This window comes from Diabrotica virgifera, chromosome 6 (genome assembly GCF_917563875.1).
Source record: "Diabrotica virgifera virgifera chromosome 6, PGI_DIABVI_V3a".
Lineage (NCBI taxonomy): Eukaryota > Metazoa > Arthropoda > Insecta > Coleoptera > Chrysomelidae > Diabrotica > Diabrotica virgifera.
The window spans coordinates 200,373,985-200,391,520 of record NC_065448.1 but is presented as its reverse complement, the minus strand read 5'-3'; the positions used below and the strand labels follow the sequence as shown (position 1 = coordinate 200,391,520).

The following is a 17,536-nucleotide window of genomic DNA, read 5'->3' as shown; positions in this document are numbered from 1 at the left end:
AGATATTTTTAGTTTTTTTCAACTTTCGGGAATACATTCAATTTTTCTAGTAGAAATAAGTTGGTATTGAATGATAATTAAACAAAATTATTTTTATTCAATAAATAACTAACACAAAACATAAACCATAGCAATATGCAATGAATGTATCAATAAATGTGATATTAAGGAATTATCATATTTCCCTACCTAATATACAATAATCATACAATTCCTACAAAAAAAATATAGGTATCTTGTGTATAATAAAATTACAAGATTATTTTTATTTAATAAACAATTCACACAAAACATAAATCAAAACAATATACAACTAATTTAATAGTTTTTAGATTATTATATCAACAGCATTCTAAGCCAAGAAGTTTTTAGTAACACATTCCTAATTGCAGATTGTGACCCGCAGTTATTAATAATATAATTTTCATATTAAATTTCATTAATATGCATCAAGAAATGCCTACTTTGTTAACACTCAAACTAGGTGATCTATAAATGTTTAAGGTGATATTGTTAGAGATTATGTGATTGGTCCACATTTTTTGACGGTTGAGGTTTTTATACGACGGTGCTCCAGTTCTTCCAAAATTTATTTTTTTCAAGTGGGGCTATATAAAAAACCTTGTATACCAGAAGCATCCAACAACGCTTGATGATATGAAAAATAGAATAAAAGAAGCTTTTAATAATATTGACTTAGAAAAATGTTAGAAATGTGGCTCGGTCATTTGAATATCGGTTACAAAATTGCATAGACGTTGAAAGTGGTCATTTTCAACATTTACTTTAGACTTATATCCTTAACATCACATTAATTGGTACATTCATTAAATTTTGTTATGGTTTTTTATTTTTTTGTTAGTTATTTATTGAATGAAAATATTTGTTATATTATTACATAATACTTGTTTGTTAAGTTATTTATATTTATAAGAATTGAATGTATTCCCGGCAAATGAAGAAAACTAAAAATATCTCAGAAACTAAGTTTAGGTATAGGAGATGCTATATAAAAATGAAAGAGTATCATAAATACAATATTTAAAAAAAAAAAATAAAATATAGGGTGATCTATTAAAAAAAAATTGAGAAAATCGTAATTTTGTTTTGTAGTTTAAAAGTGCTTATAAAAATGAATGTTCTACTAAAAAATTCTTGGCTTAGAATGCTGTTGATATCCCAATCTAAAAACTGTTACATCAGTTGTATATTGTTTTGATTTATGTTTCATGTAAGTTATTTATTGAATAAAAATAATCTTGTTATATTATTATATACAATACAAAGTTTTTTTTGTAGGAATTTTACGATTCTTGTATATTAGGGAAATATGATAATTTCTTAATATCACATTTATTGGTATATTCACTGCATATTGCTATGGTTTATATTTTGTGTTAGTTATTTATCTAATAAAAATAATTTTGTTTAATTATCACTCAATACTAACTTATTTCTACTAGAAAAATTGAATGTATTCCCGAAATAATTTGAAGAAAACTAAAAATATCTCGGAAAGTAATCAGTTTAGATATAGGGAATGCTATATAAAAATGAAAGAGTATATTAAATACAATAATGTTGAAAAATAAAATATAGGGTGATCCCTTTAAAAACATAGAGAAAATCGTAATTTGGTTTTGTAGTTCACCCTGTATACAAATATTCGTCAATGCTTTGAATTGGACTTAATTTAAAAACTACAGTATATTGTTTATCTTATTACATAAAACAAATTATTGTCTACGAATTACTTCTTTATATACAGGGTGTTAATCTCATAGTGATTTCGAAATAAAAATGGCCATAACTTGTTAAATACTCTGTATAGTAATGCAAAACTATATATTATATGAACAAGAATTATAAGGGGAATATAAATATGAAAAAATATATAGGGTGTCCCATTTAAAAAATTATATGTTTGATATACCACGCAGTTACTGATCACCCCGTAGAAATGGACATATTTTCCAAGCGTGGAGAATATCATTGCCTACATTTTTTTTAAATAACTTTTCTCGATATTTTATACTATAATGGAGTTATCGACCGATCCCGCACTAAAAACTCACCCTGTATGCACTTTTTGATGACAACCTAACAAGGTTTGAAACCGGTTAGAGGGCTAGATGGCACTCTCGGAACGAACTGAAATATAAGACGGCTCTTGTTTCGTTTTACAACGAAATGATTATTTATAATAATGTATTTAATAAAAAATCGGACAATAATTGCAGCATACGCCAGTCAATGGGAGGAAGAATAGGATATTACCCCGAATTCTATCCTACTGCATGGATTTTAATGAAATTTTGGGCCTAGCCTCTACTTATCTCCTAATTCAAAGTCTACCCTATGCCGATGTGTGCTTTTATCTTGGGGGTGGTTCCCACCCCTTCTCAGAGGTGGAAAATTTTTTTGTTAAAATTATCACGGAATTCGCTAGAGACCTTAATTCTAAGCAAAAATTGTTTTATATTTTTTTTTTTGAAAACTCGATACTTTTTGAGTTATTCGTGGTTGAAAATTGGCCATTTTCATTGAAACTTAATACGTTTTCGAACGGTTTTTTGCGAATACATACCTTAAAAACTATGCATCTAACTAAAAAGATTATGATAAAAAAGATCAAGGCAGGTTTTGTTTATATTTGATTCAGAGTTGGACCACCATCTCCATATAGCTATTTCAGCATCCTTATGCCTCATCGGTGAAGCTCAGAAGTCTCAACTCAAGAACAAAGATTATATTCAACATTTTTGTAAGTTATAAAAAACAAAGAGACACTTGCCTCCATAACTCTTTTAGTTATAATACAAAAAGAGATATGGTAGGTGAAAATAGTTTGTTTTTTGGTGCATTTTCAAATTGGTATATTCAACATGAAATAACAGAGAAACGGTCGATTTTAGGTGTATAATGCTACCAATACCTTTTGTAGTACTTGAAAAGCCCCTTAAAACGAGCTATATTAAAGGTCCATTACATTAAAACTAAGCGAGATATGCTGCGAACAAAATTGATAACTAATGTGTTTTAAGAAAAAATGAGAAGTAATTTTAACCCCCATCCACCAAAATGTAAATGCATCGTTTTCCTTCTACAATACCTTTTACTATAGTGTTATTTCCATGTTCAGAAAGTTGGACGGGTTTAAAATGAATGGTTTTTGAAAAAAAAAAGATCAAATTATAGAGAGCATTTTTTAAATGTTCTTTAAAAACTTCTTTTTCTCCATGTAACTTGAAAATGATAAGAGATACAGTAATGAAAAGTTAAAAAAAAATTTATCTGAAAAAACCCTACATTTTTGTGTGGTATCCTTTTTTCGTATCTCTTATCATTTTCGAGTTACATGGAGAGAATGGAAGATTTTTAAGAAAATTTAAAAATGCGCTTTATAATTTGATCTTATTTTTTTCAAAAACTATTTATTTTAAACCAGTCCAACTTTTTGAACATATAAATAACATTATAATAAAACGTATTGTAGAAGAAAAACGATGTATTTAAATTCTGATGGATGAGGGGTTAAATATACTTCTCATTTCTTCTTAAAATACATTAGTAATCAACTTTTTTGCAGAATATCTCGCTTAGTTTAAATGTAATCGACATTTAGTATTGCTCATTTTAAAGGTCTTTTCAAGCACTATAAAAGTTGTAAATATCATTATACACCTAAAATCGACCGTTTCTCTGTTATTTCACGTTGAACATACCGATTTCAGCATGCAGCAAAAAAAAAACAAACTCTTCTTACCTACTATATCCCTCTTTCCATTGTAACTAGAAGATTTATGAAGAAACGAATCTCTTTGTTTTTTATAACCTATAGAAATATTGCATATAGTTTTTTTGTTAGATGCATAGTTTTTAAGGTATTCACAAAAATCCGTCCAAAAAGGTGTCATTTTTCAATGAAAATCGCCAATTTTCAAACACGAATATTAAGTTTTCGAAAAATAATTGCAGAACAGTTTTTGCTTAAAATATAGGTTCTCTAGCCTCTTCCGTGGCTATTTTAACCAAAACATTTTTCACTCCCGAGAAGGGGTGGGAACCACCCCCAAGATAAAAGCGCACATCGGTATAAGGTAGACTTTGTTTCATGTGAAACTACTTACCCTACTTATTGTGAAAATATCAAGTAAATCGATGTAGTAGGATGGAATTCGGAGCCAAATACCCTCATTGACTGCCCTATAGACAAGAGAAGAATTTGTAACAAATCCTTCTGGCAGTTTTTATTACTCGTATAATGAAAAAACTAAATTAAATTCCGTATGCCTCCCTGGAATATAATTAACCTGTTTACCGCGATCATTTTGATTTGGAAAGATAGGATAGGCGCACCCGGTAGTTTATTACAAATGTAATTAGGCAAATTAATATAGAAAGGACACGAAAAAAATATTATTTGTTCCATTTTCGCGGTACGAAAGCACACGTATTCCAAGATGGAAAAGAAAAGCCCGGCGAAAAAACCGTTTTGTACAAGTTGTGGAATTTTATTTAGAGAGTATTCAAAATCCACTGGTATTCATGGTGTTTCGTATATTGGAGAAAAAAGAACGTATTTTGAGAAGTAAGTTTTTTTGAAGTGAAAACTTCTTTAGGGACGTTGTGCGATTTTGGGATAAGGGAAATAGCATTGATTTCGCGACCGTTATCACGGCCGTCATCGCGACCATCATCGCTTATGCTATATTATATTATTTGTATATAAATTGTATAGAAGTATTAAAATTTAAAGTAAATGTAAAACCTATTTTAGGATAGATAAAAAGCATTAATTTCACGACCGTCATCGCGACCGCCATCTCTTCGACAACATAAATTTTGTACGTATCTACAGTCTACAGTCGGAAAAATGAAAGAATACTCATGAACAATCACATCAATCATTTATTTTGTATTGGCTGTCTTTTTCTATTAATAACAAACGTTTGTTATAGAAAAAGACAGCAAATACAAAATAAGTGATTGATGTGATCGTCCATGGGTATTCTTTCATTTTTCCAACTGTATATTATGTGTATGTATACAAAAATTGTATAGAAGTATTTAAATTTAAAATAAAATTTCCCTATCCAAAAACCTCTTTTTGGATAAGGAAAAAGGCTCTATTTCGCGACCGTCATCGCGACCGTCATCTCTTCGACAAAATAAAGTTTGTACGTACCTATATTTATTGAAGTGAAAATTTCTTTAGGAACGTTGTGCACTTTTTGTATGGGAAAAAGTATTGAATTAGCGACCGTCATTGAAGAAATAAATTTTTAAGTGAAAACTTCTTGAGGGACGTTGTGCACTTTTTGGATGGGGAAAAGTATTAAATTAGCGACCGTCATCGCTTCGACGAAATAAATTTTTGAAGAGAAAATTTCTATAGGGACGTTGTGCACTTTTTAGATGGGGACAAAGTATTAAATTAGCAACTGTCATCGCTTCGGCGAAATAAATTTTTGATGTGAGAACTTCTTTTGGGGACGTTGTGCACTTTTTAGATAGAGTAAAAGTATTGAATTAGCGACCGTCATCGCTCCGGCGAAATAAATTTTTGAAGTGAAAACTTCTTTAGGTACGTTGTGCACTTTTTGGATGGGGTGACGTTATTAAAATAGCGACCGTCATCACTTCGACGAAATAAATTTTTAAAGTGAAAAGTTCTTTAGGGACGTTGTGCATTTTTTGGATGGGAAAAAATAATAAATTAGCGACCGTCATCTCTTCGACGAAATACATATTTGAAGTGAAAGCTTCTTTAGGACGTTGTGCACTTTTTGGATGGAAAAAGTATTAAATTAGCGACCGTCATCGCTTCGATGAAATCAATTTTTGAAGTGAAAACTTCTTGAGGGGCGTTTGAAATAAATATTTGAGGTGAAAACTTCTTGCGGGGCGTTGTGCACTTTTTGGATGGGAAAAAAAGTATTAAATTAGCGACCGTCATCGCTTCGACGAAATAATTTTTTTAATTGAAAATTTCTTTAGGAACGTTGTGCACTTTTTGGATGGGAAAAAGTATTAAATTAGCGACAGTCATCGCGACTATCATCGCTTCGACGAAATAAAAATTTGAAGTGAAAACTTCTTGGGGGATGTTGTGCACTTTTTGGATGTGGAAAAAGTATTAAATTAGGGAACGCCATCGCTTCGACAAAATAAATTTTTGAATATTTTTTATTTGCTAAGTGCTACAATCTTTGACCAATGAGTAACTTTTTATCTATCCTATTTTACTAACTACTTAATATCTAAGAGTCACCCTTTGATATCTTCTTAGTTGTCTTTATTATTACTGGGGCACTTTTTGCTTGCGCACTATCACACAAAGCGCTGCTTTTCACTTTATCACGCACTGCACCAAAACGTTGCTTGTACACTAGTCGCGCAATGCTCCGCTATTAGCTTTGTCGCACTACACCAACTCGTGAGGTTTGGTCCTCTTCAGTCTTCTTTTCTGGTTTGAGTTGTCCAGGAGCTGGATGGCCTCAATATTTTCGTGGAGAAGAAGTCTTTTTTCATGACTTTCTGCGTGTTTTCTGATTTCTTTGTCGACGGGCTCCATTCGTAGATCCTTGTGGAGGTCGTCATTACGGATGTAACAGGGTGAATTAACTATGCCCCTTAATACTTTGTTTTGAAAAGCCTGTATTATTTTCAAGCTTGTCTTTTTTGTACATCGCCATAGTTGGATACCATACGTCCATACTGGTTTTATAACTTGTTTGTAGATTATCATCTTGTTATACGTTGACAACCCTGAGTATCTTCCCAGTAGCCAGTACAATTTTTTATATTTGATATTTAATTCTTCTTTCTTTTCCTTTACATGTCTTGTCCATTAATTTTTATTGGTGCGTAGAGAATTTTTCTATTAGTGAAATCAACATGTACTGATTTGCTTTCATTCAATGTAATTTTCCACGTCTTAGTCCATTTTTGGAATTTGCTCATCGCATTTTGCAGTTTATTCGCTGTTTCTACGTTATCTTTACCTACTGCTAATATTGCGGTGTCGTCGGCAAAGGTAGCTAAACAGTAGTTATCGAATTCTGGTAGATCATATGTATAAAGGAGATATAGGACCGGGCCCAATACGCTACCCTGGGGGACTCCGGCTTTTATTTCTTTAAGTTCAGAATAAGCATCATCTTGCTTGATTCTGAAATATCTATCAGTTAAGTACGATTTAATTATGTCTGTATGATTTTGGAAGAGTAGCCTCTAATTTATGAAATAGTCCTTCATGCCAAACTCTGTTAAATGCCTTGGCAACATCTAAGAATAAAGCTGAACAGACTTTTCTTTCCTCTAATATCGGTGACTCTGTGAAGTTGGTCTATAGTTGAGTGTCTCTGCCTAAAGCCAAACTGGTGATTTGGAATTAATTTTTTGTTTACTATAATTGGTTGCAATCTTATGAGGAGAAGCTTTTCAAATAATTTAGACATTGTGGGTAGCAGTGATATTGGTCTATAGGAGGAGGTTATATGTGGTGGTTTGCCTGGTTTTGGTATCATTACTATTTCCGCCACTTTCCACAATGAAGGAACATATTTTAATCTGATCGCAGCATTAATTAAATAGGTCAACTTGAAAATTGCTTTTCTTGGGAGCTGTTTTAATATTTGTCCTGTTATTACATCAAAGCCAGGAGCTTTTCTCGGGTTTAAATTATACTTGATTTCTTTTATTACTTCTTCTACAGTTACTGGCATTACGTTTTCTTCCTCTTGCAAATGGTTGCTCTGTAATGCTTCTTCTTGTTGTTGTTGTTGATGCGGTTGGAATATTTTCTCTAGATGTGTAGCAAAGCATTCTGCTTTCTGTTCGCTGCTTCTAGCCCAAGTGCCGTCTTCTTTTTTTATGGGTGGTATTTGCATTATTGGTCTTTTTAATCCTTTGGTTGCCTTCCATAGTGAGTATTCTGTGGATCTATCATTCGTTAGGTTGTTTAGGTATGTCCTAGTGGATTCTTCTTTAAATTCTTTTATCTCTCTTTTTAGTTGTTGGGTGAGATTATTTACAATTGTTTTATCTTGAGGAGCTCTACTTTGGAACCATTTTCCTCGTGCTTTCCGTTTTTCGTATACCAACGTTCTAATTTCTGCAGGGTAGTTGCATCCTTTTAGGCGTCTTTTGATGTCTGGAGTACATTCCCAAGATATTCTTTGGATGTCTTTATTAATTAAATTTTTGAATTGAAAATTTCTTTAGGGACGTTGTGCACTTCTTGAATGGGGAAGAGTATTGAATTTGCGACCGTCATCACTTCGCTCAAATAAATTTTGTACGTATATAAATTTCGTGTATGTATACATTAATAGCATAGGGCATACGCATCGCGTATATAATGTAGGTATAGCACTTCTTTTTGGATGAGGAAAAAGCATTGAGCTCGTAATTTATTTACTATAAGAAGTTTTCACTTCTGTCGGCACTCTTAGGAGTGCCTTCATTTTTTTTTAAATAAAATGATTCTTATTTTTCAAGTGCCGTGTACATTGCGAAGGTGGCACTATTATTATTAACATGGCAATTCTGATCTTGCTTGAGGGAGCTCTGAATAGTTCGGCCGATGTGAGCCTGAACCACTTCCGCAGATTTTGGAGCCACGAGAGTGTCTTCTCCTGCCTGGCCCAGCAATAAATGGACTATTGGTAATACAAATAAGCATATTATAAAAAAATCACTGGTTTTTTTATAAAAGCAGATATACATCAGTTATAAAAATTATTATTTATTTTTCCATGGAGTGCTTTGATGTCATAATCATTGCCTTCCCGCACTTGCATACGTTTGTGGAACAAATTTTGTTTCAGCTGCATTTGACAAAACTTTGTTCTGATCCAACTCAATCCCTCGTAGCTGCAACACTTAACGATATTTTAGACAGTTAGTTTATATCTGCTACCTCTAAGAAAGATAGATGACAAATGTCGAATACTTATCTGAAAAAAAAATTAATAAATTTAATAAAATAAAAATAAAAGAAAAAAAAAGAAAAAAGTAAGTTATCAATCGAAGTAGCACAGAAAATGAAAATAAATATCCTCTCCATACCACTAGATTGACAACAGGTGGAGTACTTTCTTTGGTTACACCTCCTGAGATTTTCAAAATTTATAAATCATATAGGAAATTAAGATGAGAGAATTTTAAATAATACACAACTCATCTGCTCAGCGTGGTAAAAGCTCCAACAAGAAATATTTCTTAATACTCAAACAAAATAGTAAATGAATTAAAAATGTATAAACATTCTCAATTTCTTTGCAACACGAAAATGCAGCAGCTGCATAATACTATGGTCAAATCTGAGAGTGCAGGAAAAGTCTATACCGGTTTCGGAAGTTGTTTCCCACTCATCAGTAGTCCCATATCCTCCTCTCTCAGATTCTTCCACGTACCACACTTTGGGCCTTTCCGAATTGAAAAGAAAAAAATGTTACGGATGAACTAGGGCCATCTACCACATCTACAATATGGAGACGATATTTATTGTCATTTTCTGTTCTACTTCGATTGATAACTTACTTTGTTTTTTGGTAGATGGCCCTAGTTCATCCGTGACATTTCTTTCTTTGCAATTCGGAAAGGCCCAAAGTGTGGTACGTGGAAGAATCTGAGAGAGGAGGATATGTTCATTTTTTTTTCTTGGTCTGTCTTTTCTCGTTTTACGATGTTCTAGGCTTCTTGGACTTTTCTTGTAATTCTGTTGGGTTGCATCCTCATCAAATGCCCATACCAGTACATTGGTCTCTTTGCTCTTTTATTCATTATTGGTTCTTGGTTGACCATTCTCCTAATAGTCTCGTTGCTTAATCTATCATATTTTCTCTTTCCAACTATTCATCTTAGGTGTCTCATCTTAATTGCATTTATCCTGCTCTGATCTTTTTCCAGAATTGTCCAGTTTTGACTTGCGCACAGTTGGTACCACTATTGTGTATATTTTTATGTTTGTTTAATATCTCTTATTTAATACCGCTCTTCTAATTAAATTCTTCCGATCATTCCCCTATTATTTGTACTCTTCCTTTTACCTGTTTGAAAGTTTTTTCTATAATTTTTATCAATGTATGCATACAGGGTGTTTGGTAGGTCGATGGAAATTTTTTAAGGGATAATAGGGGACGCCATTTGCAAAATTTTTTGCTAATAATGTATCGCTCAAACTGTTAAGGTTTCCGAAATAAAGTTAAATTTGTCAATATTCGAAAATAAGGCTGCTCGTCTATTTTATTTTTAAAAATAATTATCTATGCGAGATACTTCCCTGGCATACAAAATGCCTTACGTATTACTTGCTCAGATTGCAAAAACCCTTCGTTGTTAATGCAACTCCAAACACAATTCGGATATCAAAACAGTAAAACGCACCTTTCATACGCATACAATAACCATGTTTATAAACCAAAATAAACCACTTCATAGCAGGTAGATTGTTTGTTAGCATAGCAGGTAGATTGTTTTTGGTTTGTTATGCGTTCGGAGAATGACGATAGCTGATGGAAATTGTATGCGAAGAGTCAGTGTTGTAGGTTTACATTTTTATTCCATTCGTAAAACAGGGAGGTAGTACGCCTAGATAATTTTTAAACGTGAAATAGACGGTTGTCGAATATTGACAAATTTAACTTTATTTCGAAAACCTTAACAGTTTGAGCGATACATTATTAGCAAAAAATTTTGCAAATGGCGTCTTCTATTATCCCTTAAAAAATTTCGATCGACCTACCGAACACCCTGTATATTTGTTTATGCACATATATTTTCCTCTAGCATTTCCCTATAATTTTCCTTTCTATCAAGTGAAATGCTGCTCCTAGGTTTATGAATGCTAAAACTAGTTTTTCCCCCGTGTTTATGCTTTTTTCCATTAGGTTCCTAATGATATTACGTATAGGTTGTCATTTGTCTGTTTTCCTGGTCTAAATGTCGCTAGTTCTTCCAAGTCCATTTCTACTTCTTGGCTTATTACTAATGCTTATATTTAATAATTAAGTGAAATTATTTTTTTTAGGATATGGTGGCTTATCGTATTTGCTATAGCATTATCAAGTTGTGTTTATGCTATTCTAGAAGTGTATCAGAAATGGATCCGAAGTCCAGTAATTGTGACATTTGCTACCCAAGAAACTCCAATATACTCCATACCGTTTCCAGCGGTTACAATATGTCCAGAATCAAAGACAAACCAGTCTTTATATAATCATACAAAAGTAGTAAGAAAACTTGTTGATAAGAAGTCTTTAACTGAGGATGAGTAAGTACTTATAACTTGGCCATTGCGAGCAAAAGTGATGTATGCTAATAAAATGAACTATTAAGAAAATTATATATCGAATAGTAGTTTCGCTTCACAGTGGTGTACATGATATTCTTCGTCTTCATCTTAATCTCTCTCCACCTCTTTTACCATAACCTCTTAAACTAATAAGTAAATTATCTAACAATAAAACACTGATTTACCATGTGTCTCCAATTTAAAATATATAACTGAATAGGTTCAGGAGGGGGAGCTATTTGTCCCAAGTTGGTCATTCAGAATTATATCTGTATTTTTTAATTTAATAATTTCCATAGATTCTATAAAAGATAGCTTAAGGTCTTTATTTTGACTATGAAAAATTTGAAACTGTTCATTAAAACAATAATTATGATCTAGAAGGTGAAGTACGTAGTAGAACCTGTTTTTCTATTTTTGAAAAACTTTTTGTGCTCTGCTATACGTTTGTCAAAGGTTCTGCCAGTTGACCGGTGTAAGTTTTTGCACAGTCACTACATGCAAGTTTCTGTGTATCACTTGTAAGTAATTTATTTTTCTTTTGGCTCATATTGTTCTTAATTTATTTGCTGATGTATATTCTGAAAGCTGATGTTATTCCTTTCTTTTTTATGTGTTTGACAATTTTTGTTGATATCTTGCCTGTATATGTAATAGATCAGAAGGTACTGGGTTTTTCCGTGGTTGTGGAGGACACCATAATTATGGCAGATTTACCTTCGCGCGCAACGTAGACGACACAGCTGTCTTAAGGGGCACGTTAAAGCATAGCCTGATACGAAAAGCATTGGCTAGTTTATCGAACAACGGAACGGGGTGACACCGGAACGTGTGCCTTTTATTGTTCTATGGCACGTGCCGTCCACGTCCCGTCGCGTCGTAAGATAAATTGGGCTTTATTAGGTACACACTCTCTCCTTTATTTTTCTTGAACTTCTTTTGAGCACCAGGTCTCCCCACATAACAATTTCATGTTCTTAGTAGATTCATAGAACATACTTTTCAGAAAAAGTATATACTTAGAATATGCGTAATTACCATTGCGAATGTGCAAAGCATATACTGAGTATATACTACATTACAGTACTTAAACGTTCTATGTATATACTTAGAATGTACTACCGCACTTCTTTTCAGTATATACCAAGAACATACTTTTTAGAAGGTTCTAAGGAGGTGCTATAAACCTTCTATTTATATACTTAGAATGTACTATCGCACATATTTTTAGTATATGGGAAGAATATTCCAAGGAAGTTCTATATACATTCTAGTTATATACTTAGAATGTACTATCGCACATATTTTTAGTATATGGGAAGAATATTACAAGGATGTGCTATATTTCTCAAAGGTATGTTTTCAACATCACCCAATCTCATCCTATAGGTTCTACTAATATATTATATTTACATATTCTAATTGCATATGAGAATGTAGTTATTACATTCTACAATATTACGTAAAAAGTAAGTATAAAATATATAAACTTTAGTTAGTTATATAGGTACCTATGTATAATAAATATTATATGGGTAAGTAGCCTATAATATATAAAATATAAGTAATATATTTAGTTATTATGTGCACATCAAAATAAAAATGCTGCTTATATATTATATAATAGCCAAATATATATAATATGTATGTAAATTACTAAAATTTATAGGTATCTATATACATTATACATACTTTTACTTACTAGGTATTTAGGAAATATTGAAGTACCAATATGAATTTATTATTTTCAAGCTGCTTTTTATGTTCTTAAAAATGTTTTAGTCCTTGTAGCTAGAAATACTTGTCTTCGCTTCGTCCTAACAGCGAGACATAAATGCCTAACCTAACTGTAGATGTAGAACTGTACTAACCTAACTGGAAACTATTTTCATATTTTGCCCTTTTGTTACCTACCCCCTTCTCTTGTGCAGGTATAAAATATGCAATGCAAGTCTCAGAATGACAATGAATGGCCGTTTCCGGATTCCCGAAAATTATAGGTAAAAATACTTATGGTATAAACTTAAATAAAAATGGTATATTCATTTCAATGGAAAACGAAACGAGAATTTCTCATTTTTCTTCAATAGAATTAAGTTTTAAACTTTTTTACCATACAATTAAAACGGTTTAAAAAAATGAATTAGATAGTTCAGTATAGTTCCTACCAAAATACCTAAATTTTATTAATTATTCTTAACGCGAAGTTGATAATCTATAGGCTAACATTATTCTTCTTCCTATAGGTACATACAGTATATTCTTTTTAAGATATTTTAAAAGTATATACAAATATGTGTTAAGCATATACTTTTCCATATGCTTACGCATATACTAAGAATATTTGATTAAGGTATATTCTAAGAATAAACTTTTACGAACATTCTGAGATACTACGTACACGAATGTGCTTAGTATATTCGGTGCAAGAATATTCTTTGAAGCACATGCAAAGAACATGAAATTTAGAATGTTTTTTATGGTACATGCTATGCTTGTACTACGCATATACTAAAAAGGATATACTTCGACGAATGTTGGTAGGATATGCTTAGAACATGATGTGAACATCATTGTTATGTGGGTCTTTACCCTTAAAACTTTTTTCTGAGGCTTTTCCAAGTATTTCAATAGAAGTATATCTAATGATACTGACAATTTTCCTTCAAATTATATAATCACTTCCAATTCAGGTTCTCACTATCTTTTTTTTACAAAGACACATTTTTTCTACTATATTTGCCCTGCTTAGACCTTCTTTCAACATCCACCACTTAGTGGAGTCACTGAAGGTTTTCACCTCCGATTTGGCTGAACCTTCATCGATTTTAATAAAAATTGGTGAGTAGTTAGAAGATACTTCAAGGAACAAAGGTGACATGATGCCAACTTGCGCTTTTACCCTGGGGGTGGATGCCACCACTTCTCGCGGGTGAATTTTTTTTATTAAAAATAATACCAGAAATCGATAGAGTGGCAACTTCTAAGCAAAATGTGTTATATAAAGTTATTAACATAAATAATTACTTTTTGAGTTATTAAATATCAAAGATTTTATTTAAAAAAAAATGCATGTTTTAAAGCGGGTTTTCACGTATTACTCAAAATCTATAAGCGTTTGTAAAGAAGTTATTATTACCAAAATTAAGGATAATAAAACATTTAATACATTCCCCACTTAAAGAACTAAACTAATCTTATTTCAAAGTGAGTTATGGGTAATTGAATGTATATTTTTTCGATGAGTACTCAAATCTAAGTATCCAAGCTTACATAACGGGAAAACGATGCATTTTATAGAATATACTTGTTTAACACTTGTCAAAGTACTTCGGAATACCTATCAAATGAGCTACAGTAGAAGTTAATAGCATCAAAATTAAGTAAGTTATGATAAAAATAAGAGAAGCCTTTCGATTTTTTTAGGAAAAAGTGAAAAATAAAACATACGCCATTTCCACAAAAATTAAAATTTGTATTAATCCTCACAAGAATTTCTTTAGGTTAACATAGTTAATGATTTCAACCATTTTGACCGGTTTAGAATGCATATTTTTGAAAAAAAAAGATATAATTTAAAAAAATCAGAATTTTTAAAATCATCGTACTTTTCATTTTCTTTTGATAATAACTCCAAAAATACTCAATATACTTTACCCGTTTTACTATTTCTGTAGAGCAAAAAATAACCGAGATAGAAACGTTTAAAATTTCAATTTTGCTGCGAGAACCATGTAACCGGGGCCATTTAACCTTTTATTTTTTTAAAAAGTAAGAGGTTTAAAAGTCTAATTTTGACGTTTTTTAATAGCTCTTGGAATCAACTTTTAATTAGTTTTTAGGTGAACCTGACATCTTAAAAATTAACGGAGTTATTTACAAAGAAACATTTTTTGGAAAAATTTTTAAAAGATAAATTTTGAAACATTTTTGGTGCATAAATTTTAATGCTATCAACTTGTTCGAGGGCTTATTTGATAGATATTTCTAAGAACTTTGACAAATGTTTAATAAGTGTATGTTATAAAATGCATCATTTTCCCTGTATTTAAGCTTGAATATTTAGATTTGAGTACTCGACGAAAGAAATATACATTCAATTACCTATAACACACTTTTAGTTACCATTGAAAGGTTTTTCTAGTAAGGAGTTTATTTGATTTTTTATTAGCCTCAATTTTAATAATAACAACTTTTTTGTAATAACTTATAGTTTTTGAGTTATTTATGAAAAATCGGTTAAAAACATGCATTTTTCTCACGAACAATTAAAATCTTTGATCTTTAATAACTCAAAAAGTTTTGATTTATTTTAATAACTTTATAAAACCAATTTTCCTGATAATTTGTCCCTCTATCGAATTGTGGGGTTATTTTTAATAAACTAATTTTCACTCCCGAGGAGGGGGTAATCCACACCCAGGGTAAAAGCGCAAGTTGGCACCATATCACCTTTGTTCCTTGAGATATCCTCTAACCACTCACCAATTTTCATGCAAATCGATGGAGGTTCAACGAAATCGGAGGTAATAGCTCATATCCACCTTCAGTGACTGCACTAACCAGGGGCGGCCCGTCGGGGTAGGCAAGGTAGGCGCTGCCTAACCTCTTCAAATGTACAATACAATAATAAATTATTCATTAATATAAATTACTTATTTCAAAATTGTAATTTATAAATTTTGACACAATGCGTAAGTATCTAAAATAAAAAAGCTACTTTTTAATTTCTCTTCAAAGTTGTAATTATTGTACGCTCCTCGTAGTAGTAGTACTGACTTCTAAATTATGGCACTATCCTATGGTCAGGCACTTAAAAATCCCCCTAACCTAAAGAACAGAACAGAATGATATGCGTCTCTCATTCTTACGCTAAGCACAGCGCTGTTGTAACTGTGGCTGTGGCTTGTCTAGCCCTAGTGAACGAGAATTTCCGGGAACTTTTTGGGGCTTGGTTAGGCTACATTTGTTTGCGCCTTCGGCAATGGTTGTCTCGAGCTGCATCTCGGGATAGCCAATTGTATTTTTTAGGATCCTTACTACAAATACTGAAAAAATTAAAAGTGCGAATTTTGTCACGAAATTTGGTACGTGGAGTTAGAATAATATTTGGAACAACTTTTCAAAATAACTTTTTCCGATATCTCTAACGCGAAGCAAAATATCGAAAATTCGCCCTGTTTGTAAATTCGCAGTAGGTAGCAAAATTTTAAATCTGTATTTATTTTGATAGCCGCAATATAGGGGTGTCTTCATCTTAAATGCGACACACTGTGTATATAGGTATACGAGTATATAAGATGTAGAGTATAGTAGAGTATAGAGTATATATAAAGGTATATGTGTTGCCTACCCGCATACTGAGGTCACGAGCCGCCACTGGCACTAACTTGATTTTTGTGGTCTCCTCCTATAGTTTGGTTTTATTTTGCTAATTAATTCGACGTCTAGCACAGGAAAATTATGTCTTAGCAGCGTAGTATTTATATGTCTAATATTAATTTTATAAAGTGTGTCAATTTGAAAAGCCACCCTCTCTAATTTGGTCCCAATAGAAAATCTAAAAATATGCAAAAACGCGTCAAATTTATTTGGGAGGCGGACATTATGTAGACCACTTTTCAACTAAATTACATCAACCCTCTAGCGGGAGCGGACACGACTCCTAAAATCTTTAATGGAAAGGGGGTTTAGTGATACCTCATTTTGAAGATCGTTCAAGCACCTTTTTAAAAATACCACATTACATTATATTTATTTTTAGTACTATTGAAAAATCAAATAAAACTTTCGGAGTATTAGAGTATTTTGAGTATTTTTTGGAGTATGTTTGGAAAAATCAAGTAGAACTCTAAAAATATTCGTAAGTATTCGCAACCCCCAAAATCTTTAACGGAAAAGGGGGGGGGGGATCTTTATCGAGTTCAGAACCCCAAAAGTTTTTGTAATGTATTGGAGTATGTGAGTATTTTTATAGTATTTTTGAAAAAATCAAGCAAACCCTAAAGATATTAAGTGAGTGCAAAACGCCAAAATATGGAGTATTGAGTCCAAGATTTTTCCAAAAGTACTGAAAAGAAATAAAATTTATGTGGTATTTTTGAAAAGTGAGTTAAACGACCTTTAAAATGAGATATCAACCCTTCTTTCCATTAAAGATTTTGGGGGTTATTTCTGTCAGCGGGTTGAATAATTTCGTTGAAAACTGGTCTACCAAATGTCACACCCCCCCCC

General features: G+C 32.0%; 1 protein-coding gene across 2 annotated transcripts in view; it reads left to right on the top strand.

Annotated features, from left to right (window-relative positions):
• The first annotated feature begins 4,438 nt into the window (after positions 1-4,438).
• The window catches only part of LOC126886626 (pickpocket protein 28-like), a 46,018-nt gene continuing 32,920 nt past the window's right edge, over positions 4,439-17,536 (top strand). For both annotated transcript variants that reach the window (XM_050653620.1, XM_050653619.1), the window contains exons 1-2: positions 4,439-4,591; positions 11,039-11,281. In XM_050653620.1, the coding sequence (XP_050509577.1) occupies positions 4,464-4,591; positions 11,039-11,281 (371 nt within the window). In that variant the 5' untranslated portion in view covers positions 4,439-4,463. The remainder of the gene's footprint in view (positions 4,592-11,038; positions 11,282-17,536) is intronic.